The sequence below is a fragment of the Pinus tabuliformis genome, chromosome 7, assembly GCF_031772625.1.
Source record: "Pinus tabuliformis cultivar Carrire ecotype Pingquan chromosome 7, CPIR1, whole genome shotgun sequence".
NCBI classification, from domain to species: domain Eukaryota; kingdom Viridiplantae; phylum Streptophyta; class Pinopsida; order Pinales; family Pinaceae; genus Pinus; species Pinus tabuliformis.
In genome coordinates, this window is record NC_142293.1 from 1,305,447,942 (window position 1) to 1,305,474,865 (window position 26,924).

Genomic DNA, 26,924 nt, shown 5'->3' on the forward strand with positions numbered 1-26,924 from the left:
AATAACTAAGGCAAATATGCGTTGGTGAAACTTATACCCAAACGAGCATGGAGAAGGTAGGGGCTCGGGCCGACATGTAAACATGGGCAGGCCGACCATACTTGGGCGCTACAAGGGTGCGATAGAATTGTTTTGGGGGTCGGCTAGAGTGCCACCACCGACGATGGGACCATGTTAAGAAGCATATATATTGTATGCGTTCAAACCTCATTTGCAACGAAGACAGAGCGCAAGACAACTCACACTAAGCTCAGGGGTAAAGTAGTGCGCAGATTTGGAGAGAGGCGCGCATACCTCATGCGCATATTTCAAAGGCGCAGTTCTATTGTTAGTTAGAACCGGTTAAGGGTTGGGCAAGGTGTGCCCGGGCTGTCTTCTACGCAGATTTGTGTCGGGATTTGGCAAGGGTGTCTCGGTGGCTCGGGTGAGCACCCACCCTTTGTGCAAAGGTGTGCACATGGTTATTGTAAAGGCTGATGTGCCTATGTTGTAAAATATTTTAAGTATTGGATTGGAGCTTGCCAAGCATTACTTGTACAATTGAATTATGAAGAAAGATTGATTATACTATGTAATTGTTATTGTCTTTTATAATTGCTGGGGATAATGAATGAGTATGGGTGTTCATTGGTATAATGGATAAATGTAATTTTACTTGGTTGCGAAACACAAAATAAGTAAGGGCAAGTTAATTAGGCGTAGTCAACGAACGTTAGTATTGGTGAAAAGAAAGCGTTCGGTGGTGCCGCACCTCGCTATAGGCGGTTGGAAGACTACTGCAGGTGTAGGGGCGTGACAAGTGGTATCAGAGCAGGTTGATTCAGGGTTGAAGAAGCTTGACAGTAGATGACAGTGGAAGCGGGTACTTGCAGGTGAAAGAAGCAATTTCACATAAAAGTGGAACAAGGGCCGGTTCATGGTTGCAGGGAACTTGGTGAAGCTGGTGAAACAGGTTTAGCATAGGTGAAGCTTAGTGCTTGGACCAAGCTTAAGGACAAGGCATGGCAGGTTTGGAAGAATGCGAAGGGAAGCTCTTACTTACCTTATACAGGTTGAAGAGGTTGAAAGAAGAGAATCCCCGGATTCGAGATAAGCTTGAAGTCTTGGAAAAGAATGTTGAAGACGAACTTCTTCAACTTGGTTGGACAATGGGGCAAGGTGAAGTTGCAAATTGTGCTATCAAGGAAGAGGAAGCCGTGATGTTTGAAGATGTTGCAGACATGACAACGATGGAGGATGAGCTTGAGATTGATCAAGTTGGACCAGTATCGTGCAGTTTGCAGACATGGATGGATGAGGATACTCATTTGGAGGAACCTCATGATGATGATGAAGAGCAAGGATTGTTGATTGTTGCAGGACTTGTTGCGGTTGTTTGTGACCTTATGGTAGAAGGTACAAAGGCCCTTGACAAGGGGGGAACATGATGATCATTGTGGAGGAATGGGTCATGCTTTAGCAATATGGAAGATTGGCTAAGTGCCTGGCATGACTCATGGACATATTGGGAGGGCACACACTTGAGGTATGATGATGTTGCTTGGGTGGACTTCTCATGGCCGAGACCAAGAGCAAGTCTTGGTGGAACCCTCAGTGGAGCAACCATGATGGAAGGGACTCATGATGTGATGATGATGACATGGTTGAGTGACCAAGTTCACTAAATCGAAGATTGCAGACTTGGATGAGGATGACCGATTGTTGTGATGGGTCTACTTGGTTGGACTACATGGACGACATAGTCATGGACATCAGGTTGGAGACATGGAGCATGACAGTCTTATGCAGGGACATTATGTGGGAGCACTTATAGAGGTGTCACTTATGGGCATCCAATAAGGAGAGCCAAAGCAGGGATGTTGTGCAGATAGAATTGCTAGTGTGACATGGAGACTTATTACTTATGAGCCTATGGAGAGGTTGTACACTCTTGTGCAACAAGACCATGGACTTGGATGGAGTTGTGAGCAGACTATGGAGCATTCCTACTACAGGGAGAGCTGAGGCATCTTGCAGAGACCTTTGGGCCAAGACTCGTATGCTTGCTAGGATGTTGGTTGGGGGTGGTTTATGGAGCTCATGATGACATGAGATTGTTGTGATTTTTGGGGACTTCATATATGGTGGACTTTGAGGATCTGATGCATTGAGGAGCTGACGTCAGAGACTTTGATGCAGGATGGGGTGCATACTTTCAAGTAAATGTATGGGGATGGCTTGAAAGAGTGACTTGATGTGGAGGATCGATATGAGACACTTTGGAGTGATGGAGTTACGATGATGATGATGCCTTGATGGCAACACTTGGGCATGGGTTGAGCCGAGACTCAACTACCTTTTGACATGGGAGCTGATTGATCTATGATCATGGGCAGCACATGGATAGATGAGACAGGTGTACATTTGTTTCTATGGCAGACTTGAGGGATGGCACATTGCAGATATGATGGAGGTTGCTTCATGGACCTAGATGTGGCATACTGAGAGTTGGAGATTGATGAGATGATCTATTCACTTTGAGGAGATACACATATGGATGATGTTGGGATAGATGTGGTTGATTTCATGTAGCACATTGACACCAAACATCATGGACAGCATGTGGCGGATGAGATGAGGGCTACTTCATGGACCTAAGCATGGCTTATGCTTATATGGAGATGGATTCTTGATCAGTTGAGGATGTGGCAGGATGTTTTGAGAAACAACTGATGGTGTCATGAGGATGTGCATTCTCATGGTTTGAGCGTGACAGTTGGATTAGCTACCCAACTAGTTCAAACATGGGGGCTGGCATGTATAGAGATGTGTTAGCATTTGTTGGAGTATCATGGCAGCGGTTCACATGAGGATGACACATGATGAGGTCGACACGATATGTTGCAGTGGGTATGTAGCTTGAGATGGAGGGACCAACCTTCCACAATGGAGTAGCATGTGGAGATTGTGACATGGTGGTTGATGATCATGGATTGAGATGACTTCCGATATATGACATATTATTGAGATGAGATGTTGGCACATGGTTGAGGTGTGTTAGCACTTGTTGAGATATCATGGGCAGTTTTACACATGGTGGTGATGACATGATGGAGTTTGACACATTGTTGCAGTGGACATGTAGCTTGAGTTGGAGGGATCAACCTTCCATGGTGGAGAGCAGCATTGGGAGATTGTGACAGGGTGGTCGATGATCATGGACATCTGATATATGACATACATTGGTATGGAGTATCTTGGTGATAGTTGGTTGCTAAGATGAGACATGGTGGACATGGAGTCCTACATATGTTGCAGGGATGTTTGCCATATGTGAGGGGTGTTGACATCATGGATATTGATGCTTGGAGGATGGTATGTTGTCGAGGACGACAACGACTTCAGGTGGATGAGGATGTAAGGTCCTCGAGTTCTAACCGAGGCGCGAGCGCACGGTTCGGCGCAGAAATGCGACAGGCGCACGATGGGCGCGCTGGCGCACGATTGGCTCGCGGGCGCACGATGGGCGCGCAGGCGCACGATGGACTCGCGAGCGCACGATGGGCGCTTGGTAGGCAAAGGCACGATGGGCACACGATGGGCGAAGGTGAGCACGACGAACGCGCGTTGAACGAAGGCGCGACGGGCGCGCAAGTGCACGAGCTCGGGCAGGCATGCGACAAAGTGCGACAGGTAAAATAACTAAGGCAAATATGCGATGGTGAAACTTATACCCAAACGAGCGTGGAGAAAGTAGGGGCACGGGCTGACATGTAAACATGGGCAGGCCGACCATACTTGGGTGCTACAAGGGTGCGATAGACTTGTTTTGGGGGTCGGCTGGAGTGCCACCACCCACGATGGGACCATGTTAAGAAGCATATATATTGTATGCGTTCAAACCTCATTTTCAATGAAGATAGAGCACAAGACGACTCGCACTAAGCTCAGGGGTAAAGTAGTGCGCAGATTTGGAGAGAGCTGCGCATACCTCATGCGCATATTTCAAAGGCACAGTTTTATTGTTACTTAGAGTCGGTTAAGGGTTGGGCAAGGTGTGCCCGGGCTATCTTCTACGCAGATTTGTGCCGGGATTTGGCAAGGGTGTCTCGGTGGCTCGGGTGAGCACCCACGATTTGTGCAAAGGCGTGCACATGGTTATTGTAAAGGCTGATGTGCCTATGTTGTAAAATATTCTAAGTATTGGCTTGGAGCTTGCCAAGTATTACTTGTACAATTATATTATGAAGGAAGATTGGTTATAATATATATTGTCGGACAGACTTGTTCGGGAGTTTCCCCTCTCCTTTATACTATGCAATTGTTATTGTCTTCTATAATTGCTTTGGATAATGAATGAGTATGGGTGTTCATTGGTATAAAGGATAAATGTAATTTTACTTGGTTGCGAAACACAAACTAAGTAAGGACAAGTGAATTAGGCGTAGTCCACGAATGTTAGTATTGGTGAAAAGAAAGCATTCGGTGGTGCCGCACCTCACTATAAGCGGTTGGAAGACTACCGCAGTTGTAGGGTCGTGAAACTCCACCCTGTATCTGCCGATTGTGATACTACGATAAGATATCATCGGACATCGCACATCGCCACTTCTCACCTCATCTCATCCCTCGATAACATCTTCTGTTGCGATGTGATCCTACCGTTCATCTGCAGATCCGACGATTGTGATTTGTTCTGGCTTGTGTATGCCTCCACCATGCATTATTGATGTTTTAACCTACGTTTGTGTTCCCAAGTAAGAAAGAAGGCTTTGCGCCATTGCTGCTCACCAGCTGCATTAAAGAGGAAAAATGGCTGAGAACAAGAAGGATGCGCCTCGAGCAGGCAAGTGCATTAAAAGGAGTATGGTGTCTTGTGTATTCCACTGCGTCCAGCTCCAACAGGTCAACAGAGTACTAGAAATGGCCGATTTTGTCAGAAGACTGTATCAGAGGCCCATAACATTTTGTAAATGCGGTTGGTCGCCACTTTGACCCCTTCACGCATAACCCAAAATATATATAGTTTTAGTTTTCTTTTCAGTGAGCAGTAGAGACAGAGAGTGTGAGAGAGGAATGTGAAAAGCACAGCAATGCATTTGTAACATGCAACAACGTGTGAATGTAACAGAAAGCTGTAGCAGCAAAATAGAATATACAGTAGACACAACAGTCTGAATCTTTTGAAAATCCCTCTGTGAGAGAGGAAGACCATATTTTGTAACAGCAGTTGTTTTTACTAATTAATAGAAATCTTTGGTGTGTGAAAACTATGTCCGCTGCAAATAAATTTTATGTTTCCGCTGTGTTAAAGATCCTGTGTTGAAAAAAAGAGCGGCATTCTCTGTTCAGCTTTTGTTTTTGGAATTTTAGCAGAAAAATACCAACATTGGTATCAGAACATTGTTCTCTGTTTTTTTTTGTGTTTAAAATCATCAAAAATTTCCAACAGTGGTATCAGAGCTAGTCCAGGCTCTTTGAAGGGTCAAAGAAGCTGAAGGAAGGATTTCTTGTTGCAGCAACTTCCCCAGCAGAGTGAAGACTCAGTCAAAAATCCAAGGTATTCCTCAAGCCAGTGATTTAAATACTTGACTGTATATTTGAAGTATAGTTGAAAGTGCAAGAATGGCTGGCACGAGCACTAACAATAGCATGGGTGTGCAACTCCCACTATTTGATGGCAATAATTATGACTATTGGGCAATAACAATGAAAGCCTTGTTTGCTTCTCAAGACTTGTGGGAAATAGTTGAAGACGGTTTTAAAGAACCAACAGATGAAAATGAGTTTAATAATCTAACTCAGGTAGAGAAATATCTGTTGAAGAGCTACAAGAAGAATGATTCAAAAGCCCTCTTCTTCTTGCATCAAGAAGTGCATGGAAGTGTGTCTTCGAGGTTAGCAGCAGCTAATACATCTAAAGAAGCATGGAAAACTCTTAAAATAGCCTATCAAGGTATGGAGAAAGTGAAGACATCAAAACTACAGTTGCTAAGAAGCGATTTTGAGAATCTGTGCATGAAGGAGTCAGACAATATTGACTCATTCTTCACACATGTGATTGGTCTAGTCACACAAATAAGATTTCATGGAGAAGTTCTTAAGGAAAGGATTGTGGAGAAACTATTTAGGAGCCTACCCTCAAAGTTCCATGTGATTGTCACCACCATAGAAGAGACAAAGGATCTCTCAAATTTTTCAGTTGATGAACTGCATGCATCACTGATAACACATGAGCAGAGATTGAGTAGAAAGGAAAAATCATCTCTAGAGCAAGCCTTCAAGACCCAAATGTCCTTTGGAAGAGGAGAAGGTCAAGGCAGAGGAAACAAGAAAGCAAGAGGCAGAAGCCAAAACAGAGGTGGAAAGAACAGTGCTGCAAATGTTTAAGGAGGAAGCAGCAATCTAAATTAGAACCAAGGCCAAGGCAGCAGCCAACAAAGCGGACAATATCATGTTCAAGGACAAAGGTATGAAAAATCCAATGTCCAATGTTATAATATGTTAAAAAATATGGGCACTATGCCATTGAATGTAAAAAGAAGCAGCATGATATGAACAATAGATCTAGTGCAAATATCACTAGAGAAAATATCAGCCAAGATAATGTATTGTTAGCTTGTAACATGGCTAAAACAAATAGTGAAGATATATGTGTAGAGTCCCTACTTTACACCTTATCCTCTATCGTTACCTACTGTTTTCATCACTTTCCTCTCTCCTTTACCTCATTTTCCACCCAGATCATTACATTAGTTGTCATTAAACATGATCAAGTGAGCTTTGCTAATGGATAATTGTTTTGTTTAGTTTTTGACATACTTGCAGGTATTCCGCAGCTTTCTGCTGATTCCGCAGCCATCTGCTGATTCCACAGCCATCTAATGATCCCGTAGCCATTTTGTTGTTCTCAAAGATCCACGTGCTATTTTGCAGAATGAGCCACGTGGGCATGTTGGAATATACATGCTCGAGGTTCCTGTGTCATCAGTTCATCCGGCCACGTCACTTGTACCTCAGGTCAAAGGGGGTCAAGTTTCGGTCAAATAAAGATAGCTCAACGTGGATACGTAAGCTGTTTGATCACGTCGGTGGAAAAGGTGACCTGTCCATGTTTTGAAAGCCGTGGGGGACATGATCTAATGTTAGATCCATTGCCCATATCGACCAAGACCTCCAGCTTGACCACGAAGCCTATGACGTGTTAATTACATCTTTAATACGCATGACAGTTAGTTCATTTTCTGTTTTTATGTTTACGTATTAGGCCATCTTACAGGTGCCTATATATACCTGCGTCTGCGTACGCTAAGGTTACCTTTTCAGATGCTGTAGTGTATGTATTTGTGAGAATTTTGGCACGTTTTCAAACTCTGTTTTTATAAAGAGTTGTTCCAGCACTTTTGGATTATGTATCTTTGCATATAAAGTAATGGAAACGTTGTTTTGAAGTCTTAAGAGCATCTGAGTTTTCTGTGGATAATATGGATGGAGGGCCCCTGTTCGTATTAGCCTTGTAAAGTATTTTCATGTTCATATTTCTGCAATTTCTTTATTTTACAAACAGAATTTCTTTTCTTGAGTTATGTACAGCTTGATTTCTCTTTGTTGCTGCAGCCTTTATTTTCACTGATCAGGTTTACTTCTTTGCAGGTCCCGGGATTAAGTGTGTTGTGTTTGCTTTAAAATCTAATGGTAGTTGCAGTTGTCTTGTTCATGATGCTGCCCTTTTGACTCTGTTTTTTTAGACTAGTTTTAGCTTAGTTTTACAAGTTGGATGCTAATTCATTTATGCTCTCTTTATCATGAATGGCTTATATTTCAAGAGAACAAAACACTAATTAATTGCAGCTTGTATTTGAGTAGTCTTGGCTTGTGATACTAATACTTTTTCCACTTGTTACACATAATCACATATGTAGGAAGCAGTATGTTGGAAAAGGCTTAGTAGTGTTACAATTTGTCAATTAGAGTAGATTAGAGTTTTTATCAGTTCTTGGATTTGTTTTCAGCTACCTCCTAATCGTGTTTTACGCAGTACTAAGTGGTAGAAGCAGGGAGTTAGGAGGAGATAATCATTAACATCAATCCTTGAAGTGATTTTCTTGTTTCTTTTATTTGCAGCAGTATGGATAGAGACTAATGCCATTAGAACGTGGTCATTTACTTTCAAGTCATTTTAATTTACTCATTTCTTTCAAGTTCTTTTCTTTACAAATTCAGCAAGTAATTAGAAATCACCTTCACTCACACACACTTTCACTCATCTAGAACTCACTTTTCACACACTTGCACTCATCTGTTTATAACCATCACTCCATCAAAGATAAGTTAACCATAAACAACACCCCCAAAACGACAAAAGCTCTAAGAAAGTTACTTAAGTACATATAGTACACCCTCACTTCATCAGCTTACGAGCCCCGGGTTGACAATTAATGACATCAATTTAGGAACACTAAATTGACTAAACATTTTGGCGCCGTTGCCGGGGAAGTGAAATTAAGTAGCCATACTTAGAGAAAAAAAAACATAAAAAAAATTCAAGGAAAGAAGTTAATAATCTATCCAAGTATGCTCTCCTCTTGCACTTTAAAGTGATCTGGAGGATCAGAAAGGAGAAAGTTATTGATTTAGTAGTCTCTTGAGTATGCTCTCTTGTTGCACCTAGAGTGAACTGGAAGATCAGAAAAAGAACTATTAACTTGACTTGAAAGAAAAATAAAAAATGACATGCATAGAGCTAGAGATTCTAGAGGACGGTTTTTAGCTAGAGCTCGAAGTTCAATTTTTACAAGTCCATCTGCTTCAAGGGATAGACAAGAGACACCCCCCTTATCTCCAACCGAAACTCCTAGTCCTAGAATTCCTGAAATTCAAGAGCCAAGAGTTGACTCTCCTACACCTTCTATTGAGTTTGAACTAGGAGAAGACTCTTCTCTTTCTCCTACAGGAAGACCAATTGTAATTGAGGAATTGGAATCATCTGAAGAAGAAGGAGAAATCCCTTCTCATTCACCTTTTGTAGAGGAACCAGAAGATTTTGAAATCCCTAGGAGAATCATCATGGCAGAGGAAGAAGGAGGAGGTAGAGGTAGGGGTAGAGGAGGAGGAGGAAACAACAATAACAATAACGGAGGTAGAGGTCCCATAGGAGGAGGAAATAGAAATGGGGATAATTCATTTGGGTTTCCCATTGTTAATGAGGATTCCCGAGCTACTATGAAAAACATATCACCATCTGTCCTCCCTAACTTCCATGGGTTAAGGACTGAGGACCCTGAAACATTCTTATTTGAGTTTGAAGTGGTGTGTCGAACTTATGACTACCTGGATGACTCTCAGAAACTCAAGTTGTTCCCTTCAACACTGAAGGATCAAGCCTTGAAATGGTTTATGGGGTTACTCACTCAATCCATTAGGACTTGGGATGAGATGAAACAGACATTTTTGGATAGGTATTTAGACTATTGCATGCCTACTAATCACAAGGACGAGGTTTTTAAAATGATACAAAAAGAGGATGAGAGTCTAGAAGATTTACTTGAAAGGTTTCAATATAACTTGAAAAGAGCAAAAATGAACACCTTGGATGAAGAGACCTTAAAAACCCTCTTATTAAAAGCCATCAGAGATGAATGGATAGACATCTTAAACATGATGGGGAAAGGGGATATTTCTCAACTTTCTCTCAATGACATAGCCGAACTTTGTATCCATCTCTCAAGGGGCAAATCAAAAACTCAAAAAGGGCCTAGAGATCCTTCTCTCCTTAGGGCAAATAAATCTGCAACAGGATCAATGAGTAGGGTTGAAATCGGCAGTATGCTTGATGAGTTTAAAACTGACATCTTAGGGAGTCTTAGTGAACAACTTGATACCCTTAAGATTCACAATAAACAAAAAGTAGAAGCCGAAGCTTTGGCTATTTTTTGCCCGAAATGTATAAAGAAACATGCTTTAAGGGAATGTCCCTTAGATGCACACGTTGTAGAAACATGTGTAATTTTCTCAGAAACTCATGAGACCAAGGATTGTCCTTCCATCCCTGGCCTCAAAGCAGTCTTTCAAGAGGATCCAGATACACTCGAATCTTTCTGTTTTATTGCAAGGAGACCTTGGCAAGGACAACAGAATCAAGGGTTTAACAACTCTATGAATTCTCAATCCCAACCAAGTTGGAATCCTTGGCAACAACCTTGGCCTCAACCTCAAAATGCTTTCCAAGCATGGATGTAAAGCATGCAAAATCCTTATGGGAGATTTGCACAATTCTATCAATATCCTCCATCATTTCAGAATCAGCAAGCTCCACAACTTCCAAACCAAGGTCAACAACTATCATTGCCATACCCTCAACAACAACAAACTCCTCCACAAAATCAAAATTCTCAAGTAGCACTTCAATCCCAGCAGAAATCTAACCAACTTCCCTCTCAGCCATTACCGAATCCAAATAATAGGAACCCTCAAAATGCTTATATGATGGAAGGTCAACCATTCCCTACCTACATGGTTGTTCCTCTTAATGAAGTACAACTTAGATCAGGTAGAATCCTAGATCAACCTTCCACAAGTGTTCAACAACCAAGCATTTCTGAGGAAGAATCTCTCAAAGTCAATAAAGGTTCTGAAGTATCACTTCAAACCCCAAATATCCAAAAAGAAAAAGAAAAAGAATCAATCTCTACAACTCCATTAGTTGAGCAACCTACACCCACAGCTACACCTCCCTTTCCTGAAAGATTGCAAATTCATAAAGGGATAGAAAAGCAGATATGGGTGCCTGACTATAACTTCCTAGATGAATTGAAAAATGTATGTATCAAAATTCCCTTGTTACAGGCCATTAAGGAAATTCCCATTCTAGCGAAGACAATAAAGGAGTTGAGTTTGAAGAAAACAGTAAAACGAACCAGAGATACTAAAAGGATACATCTAGTTGGAAAAATTGCAGACATAATGATGGGAAAGATTACCATGCAAAAGTATGTAGATCCCGGTAGCCCTATTGTCAAAACTCATATTAATGGGGTTGAAATCCCAAATACTCTTATTGACTTAGGGGCCGCGATCAACATCATGAGTAGACAGACCATGGATCAGTTAAAGCTTCCTAACCTTCTCTTTACACCCACTCTACTGCAGCTTGCAGATAGGTCAATCATTAAACCTGACGGTGTATTGGAAGACATTCCAGTCTCTCTAGATTCTTGGGAATATCCTGTTGATTTTATGATTTTAACTCCCAAGAACAATCTAGGAGGACATCCTCTTATTTTAGGAAGACCTTGGCTGGCCACAGCTGATGCTTTCATAAGCTGTAGGTCTGGAGACATGTATATATCAGATGGTAATTCCACCAAGAAATTCAACTTGTATCCCCCAGCAAAAGCCATAACAGAAATAGGAGAAGATGAATGGGTAGAGGATGAAGATACTATACAACCAGTTCTCACCATCTCTGAGATCAGTGAGGATAGTCAAATTCTCAATACATTAGAAAATTTTGAAGTATCTTTAGAATATGACTCTGAACATTTTCAGATAGATGCAGACATTGAATATCTCTCCTCTAGACAAATGTCTCTCTTCTCAATGGAAGAGTTTGGTAGTTCTATAGTTGAAATCCTCCCAGGAAAAACATTAAACATTAACAAAAACTTGGGAAGACCACAACGAGAAGAATTAACTAAATTGTTGCAAAAACATTCCACTGCCTTTGCATGGGAATACACTGACATGAAAGGAATCGATCCTAAGACTTGTATTCATCACATCTACATTGAAGAGAATAGCAGACCTATTAGGCAACCACAAAGAAGGATGAATCCAAATCTTAGGGAAATTGTGAAAGAAGAACTGCAGAAATTGCTCAAGGTAAACTTCATTTACCCCATCTCAGATAGCCAATGGGTTTCTCCCTTGGTTATAGTGCCCAAAAAGAATGGTAAATGGAGAGTTTGCATTGATTATTGAGAATTGAACAAGGCAACCTTAAAGGATCATTTTCCTTTACCTTTTATTGATCAGGTACTAGACACTTTAGCAGGTAAAAAGTATTTCTCATTCTTGGATGGTTTTAGTGGGTACAATCAAATTCAGGTAGCACCTGAAGATCAAGACAAAACCACATTTACTTGTCCTTGGGGAACTTTTGCCTACCGAGTACTCCCTTTTGGATTGTGCAATGCACCTGCTACATTTCAAAGGGCTGTATTAGGAATCTTTTCAGATCTGATTCATGATTGTGTAGAGGTATACATGGACGATTTCACAGTTTATGGTAATACATTTGAAGAAGCTTTGGAAAATTTGGAAAAAGTACTGGTAAGATGTAAGGAAACAAATCTTTCTTTAAGTCATGAAAAATGTTTTATGATGTTTACTGAAGGGACTGTTTTAGGACATCATATTTCAGGAGATGGGATCAAGGTTGATAAATCCAAAGTTGAATTCATCTCTAAGTTACCTGTTCCAAATTGCCAAAAGGATGTTAGAAGTTTTCTTGGGTTTACTGGGTATTAGAGAAGATTTATTGAAAACTTCACTAGGATAGCGTCCCCTCTTTTCAAACTGCTTACCAAGGACTGTGAGTTTAAGTGGGATCATGAATGTCAATCTGCCTTTGAAGCTTTAAAGTCTAGAATATCTGAAGCACCCATCTTAAGGGGGCCAAATTGGAAACTCCCTTTCCACATCTCTACTGATGCTTCAGATACAGCTCTAGGAGCTGTTTTGGGACAAAAGGATTTGATCCCTTATGCCATTTATTACAGAAGTAAGAATTTGACTCCTACTGAGTTAAATTATACTGTTACATAAAAAGAGTTCATAGCTGTGGTACATGCAATCAACAAGTTTAGACATTACATAACCGGCTATGAAACCTTTGTCCATACTGATCACTCTGCCATAAGATATTTAATGAACAAACATGTCACTAATGGTAGAGTTACAAGATGGCTTTTACTCTTGCAAGAATTCAACATTATTGTGTTAGATAGACCTGGAAAGCAAAACACAGTAGCTGATTTCTTGTCTAGAATCCAAAACACTAATGAGGATTCTCCAGTAGAAGATAAGTTCCCAGATGAATACTTGTTTGCAGTGACTACCAAGACACCTTGGTATGCAGATATGGCTAATTATCTTGTTACAGGAAAACTTCCTCTACACTTATTTCCTAATGAGAAAAAGAAAATCATTCGGGAGAGTTCACATTATGCTTGGATTTCTAATGAATTGTTCAAAACAGGGCCAGATTGTATAATCAGAAGATGTGTGCGGGAAGATGAAATGCCTGACATCCTTAAGGCATGTCATGATGAACCATGCGGCGGGCACTTTGCGGACAAGAGGACAGCCTATAAAATCCTTTCTCTAGGATATTATTGGCCTTCTCTCTTTAAAGATGCAAAGCAGTATGTTAAAAGGTGTGACAGCTGCCAAAGAGTTGGGAAACCAACTCCTTCAAATGAAATGCCTCTACAGCCTCAGGTATGCATCGAACCCTTTGAGAAATGGGCTCTAGATTTCGTTGGACCAATTAATCCACCATCAAAGCAAAAGAAATATATACTGGTTTGTACTGATTATGTTACTAAGTGGGTAGAAGCAAAAGCATTGCCTTCTGCCACTGAAAATTCAGTTGTTCAATTTCTTTTTGAGGATATCTTCACTCGTTTTGGTGTCCCAAGGGAAATTGTGACAGATCAAGGCAGCCAGTTTACATCTAATTTGATGGAAAAGCTGATGGAGGAATATAAGATCAAGCACAGAACATCTACTCCCTACCATCCGCAATCTAATGGTCAAGTGGAATCTACCAATAAAGTTCTTGAAGGCATTATCACCAAGACTGTTCATCTTCATAGAAGAGATTGGGCGGAAAGGCTCCCTGAAGCCTTATGGGCCTATAGGACCACATGGAAGAACACAACAGGACATTCCCCCTATGAACTTGTTTATGGGAAGGAAGTCCTGCTTCCTATTGAGTTCCAAATCAAGACCTTCAAGATGGCAGTCCAATTGGGAATAAGCCTCTCAGAAGCTCAAAGACACAGAATGGACCAGCTAAATGAGCTAGATGAAATGAGACAAGATGCAATTCTAAGGACCGATCTAGTTCAGCACCAAAGATCTAAATGGCATGATCGTCATATCAAAGAAAGAAAGTTTCAGAAAGGAGATTGGGCTTTATTGTTTGATTCAAAATTCAAAGACTTCAAAGGAAAGTTTCAAACTCATTGGCTTGGGCCATATGAGATTGATGAAGTCTTTAACAATGGAGTAGTTCGAGTAAAAACTATTGATGAATTCCATACTCCTCTTATTGTGAATGGCCACCGCTTGAAAATCTATCAGAAGCCATTCTCAAAAGAAGAGTTTGTCAAATTGTTCAAAGGAGATTCTGCAATCAGGCTGGTGGAGAAGAATTCTTCTCCTCCATCAGCCTAAAGCTTTGGTTTTTGAAAAAAAAAAAAAAAAAAAAAAAAGAGAAAAAAAAAAGAAAAAAGAAAAAAAAAAAGAATAAATGTATGAGCCTGAAAACCAATCTCTGATTGGCAGTCTCATACATAAAACTTGAGGTGAAAATCAGGGTCACCTGACACCTCACGTTTTCTAAAGAAAAAATTCCCTTTCTTCCCTTATTTCATTTCATTTCATCATCACCACCATTTCACCCACCATTTCATCCATTTTCCACTCCACCTCATTTGTTTTCATTCATCCATCCACCCACTACACTCCATCTCATCAATAAAGTCATTTTTTTTTACAACTAAAGTGCTTTTGTGCAGTTGGAGGCTACTACTGCAGATTCCGCAGCCATCTGAGGATTCTGCAGCCATCTAATGATTCTGCAGCTCTCTGTACCTGCACAAATAAAAAACACAGTCTGTTTGAAATTTCTCTACAGCAGTAGTCATCAATAATAGTCATGCAAAAATCAGTGAAGGGTTAAGTGGCAAGTTATCAGAGGCAAAACTAAGCGGGGAATCTGAGGTATGTTTCAAATCCTAAGCTAACAGTTATTTCATTATGTAAAGTTCTCTAAATTATGTTTCTTGCCACTAAGTGTAATGATTGCCTAGCCATGAGACCATATATCCACGTATCATCCACGACTATCAGTCCTTAATTACCACGATTTTAAATCTCACTTCCGGCTGCCTCTTCCATTAAGATCTCGTACTTAGGTGACGTAACCTAATGTACTACGTCTCCACTCACGCAGCCAAGTGTAATTTCGAAGCCGAGATCTAAGGACATAGCCGTTGTTTGTTCATTAACCCTTCTACCCTCTTACGCTCATATCATTTCACTCCCATTTCCACTCGCATGTTTCATTCCATATACGCTGTTACCACACTCTGTTATGCCGTGCTCACTACGCTGCCATTCACCATACTCTGTTTTTCCCTCTCCGCTAATTCGAAACACCAGTAGAGGTCTGTTACGGCTACATTCAAAGTTGAACCCATAATCCTCGGTGCTTAAGGCCGTAAATTCACTGTGTAAGGCCATTTTAAAGCTGTGTTCCAGAACAGAGTTGTGAAAAACCCTTGTTGAAGCCGTGTTCTGAAACCAAAGCCGTGAATTGACTGTGTGAAGCTGTTTAAAGCCGTGTTTCAAATAGAACAGAGCCGTAAAAGCAAATGGGAAAGCTTTTGAGGGCAGAACCGGAAGGTTCAAAGTTTTTGGAAGGTTATCCTCAGGTCAAGGAGGCTTTACAAAAGGCAAATTGGTTACAATGTTTACAGAAGTTCAAAGGCTACCATAAGGAGGTGACAAAGCCCTTTGTAAGGTCCTTCACAGAAAAAGATGGTCACGTGGAGATAGGAGACTTACAATTCACAGTCAATGAAAGCAGCATAGCTCAAGCTACCTCACTTCCACAGACAGGAGAAAGGTGGTTTAAGAACCGGGCAGTCCAAGATCAGCAGTGGAAACGAATTTTGAAAAACCCAGGTATGGACACAAGTATCTTTACCAAAGGGATTCCGGTTTCATATGTTAAAGAAGAGTGGACCACTTTACTCTTGTTAGTACAGAAATTTTTCACTTGTGAAGGCAGATTTGGGGTCTTATATGTCTATCATGCAAAGGTTATGATGCATTTTCTAGGTGATGACATTAATCTCCCTTACTTTCTCTTTTCAAGTCTTAAGAAAATGTGTGCAATGGTCCAAAAGAACCCTAGAAATGCTGAAGCACATTTATGTCATCACGGTCTTGTGAAATTGTTGGTAGAGGAACAATTAAAATCAAAAAGAGACTCATGGGAGAGGTTTCTCATAAGGAACCATTTTCAAGAGTTAGGAGAAACTTCTGGAGGATCCCCTCAAGTGCCAAAAAGAAGTAGAAGGAAAAGAGGAGAGGGGGTTAACCAAGAAACCACTGCCCAAACAGAAACCATTGTTCCTGATACTACTATGCCTGAAACAACTGCCCAAGAGGAAACAGTTCAAGACCAGTTTGATGAGGAAACTGATATACAGTATTCTGGACAGGATATTGATCCTGGATTTGCTGAAGATGATAACCAAGCAGCCCAAGGAATTATCTCTGAAACCCTTTCAGAACTTGCTCAAGAAATTGCTCAGAAAAGGAAAGAAGGGAAGAAGAAACGTAAGCAGGATAAGGGTAAATCTGTAGTCCAAGAAACTTCCCTCATCCCTGAAGATACTAGTGAGGAAGATACTCAACCCTTAGCTCAGAGAATGGCCAAACTTCACAAAACTGCTCTTTCCAAAAAGGAGATAAAACAGAAGCAAAAAGTACCAAGAGAAAAACAACAGAAGGTACCAAAAGAAAAACAGAGTGCCACCTCTGTAAGAAGGAGCAGTAGATTGAAAAATAGAAAAGTAGGGGCCACAAAGGGTAAACAGTCATTCTTCATTGACTTAAGTTCACCTCAAAAAGGTACTGCAAGTCCTCCACACGCTGAGCACATTGAGACTTCTCCTCCACGTGAGGAAAGTCCGTTTGAACATGAACTTGAGCATGAACATGGATCTGAATTTGATTATGAACCAAGTCCCAAAAAGTCACCTGAAGTGGACCCGGAACAACAAAAAGTGTACAATTATCTGGAAACATTGGAGCAAGCAGCCGCTGGCCCTAGTAATGTTCAGCCTTTAGAACAACAAGTCCACTCCTTGAAACAGGAACTTTTTGAGATTGAGGTTCTAAATCGACATATCACGCAAGAAAATGAGAAGTTGAAAGAGCAAGCCAAATTGGATAAAATGATTCATGATAACACCATGTTACATTTGGGCCTGTGGCAAAGAAATAACAAGAAGTTAAGGAAGAGATGCAACAAGCTCAACAGAGCCTTGATCAACCTAAAGTTCAGATGCCTAGTAAAGAAGCCAAGGGTGAATGTGTCTACACAGAGAAAGAAGAGGAGATTGGATGTCTTGGCAGAGGCATCACAGCAGGTTGATTGATCAGTGTTTTTTGCATGAGGACATGCAATGCCCTCGTAGTGGGGGTATGTAGAGTCCCTACTTTACACCTTATCCTCTATCATTACCTACTGTTTTCATCACTTTCCTCTCTCCTTTACCTCATTTTCCACCCAGATCATTACATTAGTTGTCATTAAACATGATCAAGTGAGCTTTGCTAATGGATAATTGTTTTGTTTAGTTTTTGACATACTTGCAGGTATTCCGCAGCTTTCTGCTGATTCCGCAGCCATCTGCTGATTCCGCAGCCATCTAATGATCCCGCAGCCATTTTGTTGTTCTCAAAGATCCACGTGCTATTTTGCAGAATGAGCCACGTGGGCATGTTGGAATATACATGCTCGAGGTTCCTGTGCCATCAGTTCAGCCGGCCACGTCACTTGTACCTCCGGTCAAAGGGGGTCAAGTTTCGGTCAAATAAAGACAGCTCAACGTGGATACGTAAGCTGTTTGATCACGTCGGTGGAAAAGGTGACCTGTCCATGTTTTGAAAGCCGTGGGGGACATGATCTAATGTTAGATTCATTGCCCATATCGACCAAGACCTCCAGCTTGACCACGAAGCCTATGACGTGTTAATTACATCTTTAATACGCATGACAGTTAGTTCATTTTCTGTTTTTATGTTTACGTATTAGGCCATCTTACAGGTGCCTATATATACCTGCGTCTGCGTACGCTAAGGTTACCTTTTCAGATGCTGTAGTGTATGTATTTGTGAGAATTTTGGCACGTTTTCAAACTCTGTTTTTATAAAGAGCTGTTCCAGCACTTTTGGATTATGTATCTTTGCATATAAAGTAATGGAAACGCTGTTTTGAAGTCTTAAGAGCATCTGAGTTTTCTGTGGATAATATGGATGGAGGGCCCCTGTTCGTATTAGCCTTGTAAAGTATTTTCATGTTCATATTTCTGCAATTTCTTTATTTTACAAACAGAATTTCTTTTCTTGAGTTATGTACAGCTTGATTTCTCTTTGTTGCTGCAGCCTTTATTTTCACTGATCAGGTTTACTTCTTTGCAGGTCCCGGGATTAAGTGTGTTGTGTTTGCTTTAAAATCTAATGGTAGTTGCAGTTGTCTTGTTCATGATGCTGCCCTTTTGACTCTGTTTTTTTAGACTAGTTTTAGCTTAGTTTTACAAGTTGGATGCTAATTCATTTATGCTCTCTTTATCATGAATGGCTTATATTTCAAGAGAACAAAACACTAATTAATTGCAGCTTGTATTTGAGTAGTCTTGGCTTGTGATACTAATACTTTTTCCACTTGTTACACATAATCACATATGTAGGAAGCAGTATGTTGGAAAAGGCTTAGTAGTGTTACAATTTGTCAATTAGAGTTTTTATCAGTTCTTGGATTTGTTTTCAGCTACCTCCTAATCGTGTTTTACGCAGTACTAAGTGGTAGAAGCAGGGAGTTAGGAGGAGATAATCATTAACATCAATCCTTGAAGTGATTTTCTTGTTTCTTTTATTTGCAGCAGTATGGATAGAGACTAATGCCATTAGAACATGGTCATTTACTTTCAAGTCATTTTAATTTACTCATTTCTTTCAAGTTCTTTTCTTTACAAATTCAGCAAGTAATTAGAAATCACCTTCACTCACACACACTTTCACTCATCTAGAACTCACTTTACACACACTTGCACTCATCTGTTTATAACCATCACTCCATCAAAGATAAGTTAATCATAAACAACACCCCCAAAACGACAAAAGCTCTAAGAAAGTTACTTAAGTACATATAGTACGCCCTCACTTCATCAGCTTATGAACCCCGGGTTGACAATTAATGACATCAATTTAGGAACACTAAATTGACTAAACAATATGGTTTCTAGACTCCGGTTGTAGTAACCATATGACACGAAACATAGCCCTGTTTTCTACTTTAGATCAAAGTGTGAAGTCACAAGTCACACTTGGGACTGATAGTAAAATTTTTGTTATGGGAAAAAGAGAAGTAAAAATATTTACAAAGAAAGGTGAAAACAAAACCATAGCAGATGTCTATTATGTTCCTGGAATGAGGTGTAACCTCTTAAGTATTGGACAGCTTGTCCAAAAGGGTTACAATGTTTTCTTTGAAAATGATGTATGCACCATCATGGATAGAGCACCCAGCAAAAGATGCATTGTTGAAGTGAAGATGACAAGGAACAAAATGTTCCCTCTCAGAATAAGGGAAGATTTGAAAAACAAAGATGCAATTGCAGCAGTTACCAAAGGGGCTCTCCAAAGCAAACCAAAGGATGAAAATTGGTTGTGGCACTTGAGATTTGGACATCTCAACTTTGGAGTTCTTAACTTGCTGAGCAGAAAAGGAATTGTAAGAGATTTACCATTGACAGAAAAACCGGACAGCCTTTGTGAAGGTTGTATCTTGGGAAAACAACACAGAGAAAGTTTTCCATCAGGGAAAAGCATAAGGGCAAAAGCACCCTTAGAGATTGTCCACTCAGATATATGTGGACCGATGCAAGCTCCATCACTTGCAGGCAGCCAATATTTTCTAACATTCATTGATGATTTCACCAGAAAGACTTGGGTTTATTTCCTAAAGAACAAAAGTGAAGTGTTTGAAAAATTTCAAAATTTCAAAGCACTTGTGGAAAATCAAAGTGGGTTGCGTATCAAAGTTTTGAGCACTGACAGTGGAGGTGAGTATATCTCCAAAGAATTTTTATGTTCTTGTAGATAGAATGGAATTCACAAGCAATTTACAGCAATTTACAGCAAGGTACACTCCGCAGCAAAATGGAGTAGCTGAAAGAAAGAATAGAACAATCATGGATATGGCAAGGAGTATGTTGAAGGCAAAGCATTTGCCAAATGATTATTGGGCTGAAGTTGTACACTGTGCAGTATATATTTTGAATAGATGTCCTACAAAAGTAGTCATGAACAAAGTGCAGGAAGAAGCATGGAGTGGGAGAAAGGAAGGAGTCACCCACATGAAGGTTTTTGGATGTGTGGCCTATGCAAACATTCCAGATCAGCTAAGGAGGCAGTTGGACAGCAAAGGGGAGAAATGTATTTTCATTGGATACAGTGAGGAATCCAAAGCTTACAGGTTGTATATCCCATCTACCAAGAAGTTTTTTGTGAGTAGAGATGTTCAATTATTTGAGGAGGAAGCTTGGGATGGAAGCATAGAGAAAACAGTGAATGTTAAAATTGTTTGTCTCATGATGAAGATGATGAGGAGATGGCTGAAATACATCCCCAAACAGCAGTGCCAACATAAGGACAACAAGGGACACCCTTGAGGAGAAATGAAAGTGCTTCTCTAAGCACACCACAAGGAGGAAATTCAAGTGCGTCTTCAAGCACTTGCACACCGAATGAAAGAGGTAAGAAATTCAAAAATTTAAGTGATATTTATGATGAAGGAATGAATTCCTTGTTTGCTTTGTACTGTCATGTTGATGACCCTATTCATTTCGAAGATGCTATTAAATATAAGAAATGTATAGGAGCTATGGATGAGGAGATCAATGCCATAGAAAGAAACAAGACATGGGATTTGGTTGAGCTACCAAAAGGTAAAGAAGTCATTGGAGTTAAATGGGTCTATAAGACCAAGAGTAATTCTGAAGGAAAGATAGAAAGGCACAAGGCAAGACTTGTTGTCAAGGGATACAAGCAGCAGTATGGGAAAGATTATGAGGAGACTTTCGTACCGGTTGCAAGAATGGAAACCGTGAGAGCAGTGTTGTCCATAGCAGCACAAAACAAGTGGAAAGTTTACCAAATGGACGTGAAGTCAACATTCCTAAATGGAGTGTTAATGGAAGAGGTTTACATTGAACAACCTCTAGGATATGAGAAGAAATGCCAAGAGCACAAAGTGTGAAAATTGAAGAAAGCTCTTTACGGGCTGAAGCAAGTGCCAAGAGCATGGTACAGTAGAATAGATTCCTATCTACTGAAAAATGAATTTGCAAAATCTAAGGGTGAACCCACCGTCTACATCAAAGAAAATGATTGTAAAATTTTATTTCTAGTGTTGTATGTTGATGATGTGATTTTTACAGGTAATGATGACTACCTCATTAAAAACTTCAAATTAGTCATGAAAGAAGAATTTGAGATGACTGACATGGGTTTGCTGAAATACTTCTTAGGAATAGAAGTAGATCAAAATGAAAATGGAATTTTTATTTCGCAGGCAAAATATGTAAATGAAGTGTTGGGCAGATTTAATATGCAGGACAGCAAGGCAGCAATCACTCCCACGGTGATGGGATTAAAACTCAGCAAAGAGGACAGTAGCAAGGATTTTGATCCTAGCGTGTACAAGAGAATAGTTGGCAGCCTTATGTATTTAACTGCAACTAGGTCGGACATAATGTTTACTGTTAGTTTAATTTCCAGATTCATGGAGAGGCCAAAAGAAGCACATTCGCAGGCAACAAAAAGAATATTGAGGTATGTCAAAGGTACAAAAATATTTTTCATTTTATATAATTTTTCAGAAAGTTCAGATTTAGTTGGCTACACCGATAGCGATTGGGCTAGAAGTGTAGATGATCGGAAAATCACATCCGCTTATCTCTCTCACATGGGTTCAGGATCAATTTTATGGGCTTCTAAGAAACAACCCATTGTGGCGTTGTCTACAGCAGAGGCAGAATACGTGGCAGCTACAGCAGCAGTGTGTCAAGTGGTTTGGATGAGGAGACCGTTAAGAAGTTTATGCCAAGAGCAGGCAACAACAACGGTGATTTTCTGCGACAATAGTTCAGCTATTGCATTGTCCAAGAATTCTGTGTTTCACAAACGAATGAAACACATTAATACAAAGTTCCATTACATCAGAGAATTGGTGAACGATAGAGAAATTGTTTTACAACACTGTAGCACTCAGGAATAGGTTGTAGACATCCTGACCAAGCCTTTGGGACACAAAAGTTTTGAGTATTTGAGGAAATGTCTGGGTATGACTGAAAATCCAGCAGTCGAAATTAAAGGGGAGTGTTGAAATTGTAATTTCAATTGTAGTAACAGTTGAACAGCAGTGGCATACTCTACTTCAGAAAAACCATGCATTTTTCTCTCTGCAATGCGATCATATCGCAAATCGCATCCCTTTACCCCTTGCCTCATTTTGTTTCCCTTTTTTTCTGTGATTGCGACCTTGCAATGTGATCGCAGATCGCAACTTTCGTCCATTGCTCGTTAAGCCCTCCGCCCTGTATCCGTCGATTGCGATACTACGATATGATATCATCGAACATTGCACATCGCCGCTTCTCACCTCATCCCATCCCCCGATAACGTCTTCTGTTGCGATGCGATCCCGTCGTTCATCTGCAAATCCGATGGCTGTGATTTGTTCTAGCTTGTGTACGCCTCCACCATGCCTTATTTATGTTTTAACCTACGTTTGTGTTCCCAAGGAAGAATGAAGGCTTTGTGCCGTTGCTGCTCACCAGCTGCATTAAAGAAGAAGAATGGCCAAGAACAAGAAGGACGCGCCTCGAGCAGGTAAGTGCATTAAAAGGAGTATGGTTTCTTGCGTATTCCACTGCATCCAGCTCCAACAAGTCAACAGAGTACTAGAAATGGCCGATTTTGTCGGAAGACTATAACAGAGGCCCATAACATTTTATAAATGTGGTTGCTGGCCACTTTGACCCTTCACGCATAACCCGGAAGATATATAGTTTTAGTTTTCTTTTCAATTAGCAGTAGAGACAAAGAGAGTGAGAGAGGAATGTGAAAAGCACAGCAGTGAATTTGTAACACGCAACAGCGTGTGAATGTAAAAGAAAGCCGCAACTGCGAAATAGAATATACAGCAGACACAACAGTCTGAATCTTTTGAAAATCCCTCTGTGAGAGAGGAAGATCATATTTTTTAACAACAATTGTTTTTATTAATGAATAGAAATCTTTGGTGTGTGAAAACTCTGTTTGCTGCAAATAAATTTTAAGTTTCCGTTGTGTTAAAGATCCTGTGCTGAAAAACAGAGCGTCGTTCTCTGTTCAGCTTTTGTTTTTGGAATTTTAGCAGAAAAATCACAACATTGGTATCAGAGCGTTGTTCTCTTGTTTTTTTTTGTGTTTGAAATCATCATAAATTTCCAACAATCTTCATCAATTGACTCTGCCTGCTCACCATGCTCTCAAGAATCTTGCAGAAAAATATGGCCCCGTCATGTCTCTGCGTTTTGGCTATATCCCCACTGTGGTCGTTTCGTCTTCTGAGATGGCTAAGAACTTTCTCAAAACACACGATTTGGTCTTTGCCAATCCTGGTCTAACAACAACAGCAAAATACTTATCCTATGATTTCAGGGGTTTGATAGCGACTCCATTTGGAGATTATTGGAAATACGTGAGAAAAATATGCATTACAGAATTGCTGACTCCCAGAAGCATTGAGTTCTTCAAGGATGTGAGAGAGGAAGAGGTATCTACCATGATCCATTCCATTTGGGGGGAGAGTGAGAGTGGCACAATTGTCGTGAATGTCAGCAATGCCTTCTTTACCCTTACCAAGTTACCACCAATATAATTTGGCGAATGTTGGCAAGGAACAAATTTTCTAACAAGGATTTGGGTAGCAGCGGCGAAAGATTCAGGGATCTGGTGTTAGAAGTGTTAGCTGCAGCGGGATCTTTTAACATTAGAAACTTTGTTCCTTCTTTGGATTGGCTTGATTTGCAAGGTAACAATCGACGAATAAAGAAGGCCTACAAAATATTTGATGCATTTGTCGAGAAAATAATAGACGACCATATGGATCATGGCGTGGATTCAACCTCAAATGGCCAGACAAAGGCAAAGGCAGAATATGGTAAAGTCTTCGTCGATGTGCTTCTTCAGATCCAGAGTGATAAGACGGACGACAAGATCACACGAGAAACCATCAAGGCAATTATGTTTGTAAGTCTCTCCGACCTCATTTTCTCTTTCAGTTTTCTAATCATTCTTAATACTCAGTCAGTGCACGACATGAATTGAATTTGTATGAATTTGTCAGGACATGTTCGCCGCCGGAATGGAGATGACAGCCATTACCTTAGAATGGGAAATGAGTGAGCTACTCAGACATCCCAATGCAATGAAAAGGTTGCAGGAAGAAATTGAATATACAGTTCGCAAACATGCCAAAGTTAAAGAGTTAAAAGTAGCAAGCATGAAATACCTCCACAGTGTGGTCAGAGAGACGTTACGATTATACCCAGTAGGGCTGCTAGGCATTCCCCATGAATCTGCAGAGGGCATTACAGTAGGAGAATATCATATACCTAAAAAAACAATGTTATTGGTGAATCTATAGGTGATAGAAAGGGATCCTAATGTATGGGGAAAAGATGCTTCAGAGTTCAAACCGGAAAGATTTATGGAGGAATTCGGTGGACACAATGATTATACGAACATAACAAGTACACAAGACTTGAGGATGCTTCCATTTGGGGCAGGAAGTAGAGGATGCCCAGGGGCCCCTCTGGCTATTCCCACTATTTCGCTTGCATTGGCTCAGCTGGTGCACATTTTTAACTCGAGAGTTGAAGGTGATCTGTCCCAATTGGATATGAAGGAAGCGCATGTAGTGTCTATGCGCAGAGAAATTCCTCTCTTTGCGTTTCCAAGATTGAGGTTGCCACTGAGTTGTGTTTAGAATTTTGAAAATTATGGATATATAGGTTTGGGACGGCCCGGGTCTTCCCGCCATCTTTAGCGTTGGCTAGTAGTTTGTTTAATCTATTGTTTTGCTTGGTTGTGTGAGATGTTATGGCGATGTATTGTGGTTAGTGCTCCTGTTAGAGGTTATGGCGATGATGAGAATTGCAATATGCTTCAATAAATTGGGTAAATACCGAGGTAACTTTCCTAACTTTAATATGAGTATTGATATTGCTGAGACCCAATGTTTTGATTCATTTATGATCGAGTTCCTTACGTAGTGGTTAATATTACATTTTCTTTTTCCTTTTCCTGCATATATATTTTGCATTGTTATAATTTATTTTGTCTAGTGAAAGCGAATTAGTATGTATTTTGATATTAAAAATTTAATTTTTATTATGCATTATCTATTTGCGTGTTGTTTATTAATATATATTTAAAAAATTACTTATCTCCAGTTTATGTTATAAATTTCTAATAATTTAGTATATATCATAATAAAAAGTGTCAACAAAGTTGTTTATAATGTACTTTATTCTCTTCTTAAGAGAGAATAAATCAATAATTAAGCTATAAGAGTTATTGCTAATTGCTAAAAATATTAGCAGCCATATAGGGCCGGAAAAAATTCTATTAGATAAACAGAGGGAGCTTTGAAATGGGGATGAGGTTGATATGATGTTATAAATTATGTTTCTTTCCGGAATTCCCGGAGCTGTTGTAGGCAACTTATTTATTTTTCGGCATTTTCTCGTTGTTTTTGGCTTAGAAATCAAACGAAATCAGAATCTGATACCTATGTTTTTCCATCCAAAAATTTTAATTAAATTATCTGTATTCTTTTTAATTAAATTGAAATGTAGAAAAAACATAGAGTTTAGTTTGATATAAATTTAATCTCTCTCTCTTTCTCTTATTACTATATAGTTAGATATAAATTTAATCAATAAGAGATAATTATTACTACGTAACACGCATAAAATAAAAATAACCAAGTGGTTGCTTGAGCCTCTATTTTTTAAATCGCCTTCTACTCCAAAATCAATATAGTCCCCAAATTACTTTGACGAGGATAGATTTTTATCCCAATATGACGTTGGATAGATTTTTATACCAATATGTTATACATCTCATTGTTACTAAAAAATGTTATAAACTCCAATGTTATAAACCAAATTGTGACAGTCGCACCCAAGGTCATCGCATAAGCTGCATTGTAAATATATTGTACATATTATGCAATATTTGAAATCAAGAAAAGGGGACTAAGTCGAAGGGACACATATTCTAGAGCTGGTGAAGAGGATTTCCTTCTTGGGATGTTATGGTTTCTTGTGCAGATAAAGAAACCTGAATTATAAGAAATCCATTAAAAGTTGGTTGGTGCATGAATCAATGAATTAGCTCTTGAAATTAAATTGGCTATAAGAGAGAGTACTTAGGCCCATGTTGCTTAAGAAGAAACCATAAGGAAAGAGGATAGAGGATTATTAAGGGGATGAAAACTTCCAGGAAAGGAGGATGTGACAACAAATTCAAGTCCAACAAACAAGCACGAAAGAGGGGGGAGAAGGCACGATTAAGGGGAAGGAAAGGGAAAAAAATTGATTCAAAGAAAGCTATAGGAATACAAGGGAGAGACACCCATGCAAACCTATGATGTGTAGAGGAACACAAAGAAGAGATAGAATCGAAGATTCAATGATACCTTATCAGCAGGATATGCTGAAGAGAAGAGAAGAGAAGGGGATTTGTTCTCTATCCCCTGAGGATGTGGGTTGAGTTACTAGTATCTAGATCCATGTGATAGCTTGGGT

At 39.9% G+C, this 26,924-nt stretch overlaps 1 protein-coding gene across 1 annotated transcript; it reads left to right on the forward strand.

Moving 5' to 3' along the window:
* Window positions 1-5,604: 5,604 nt before the first annotated feature.
* Window positions 5,605-25,099, forward strand: LOC149252296 (cytochrome P450 750A1-like). Its single transcript, XM_089454117.1, has 5 exons — window positions 5,605-5,935; window positions 23,613-23,884; window positions 24,028-24,360; window positions 24,458-24,634; window positions 24,758-25,099. The coding sequence occupies exons 1-5, from the start codon at window positions 5,605-5,607 to the stop codon at window positions 25,097-25,099; spliced, it is 1,455 nt and encodes a 484-aa protein (XP_089310243.1).
* The last annotated feature ends 1,825 nt before the right edge of the window (window positions 25,100-26,924 follow it).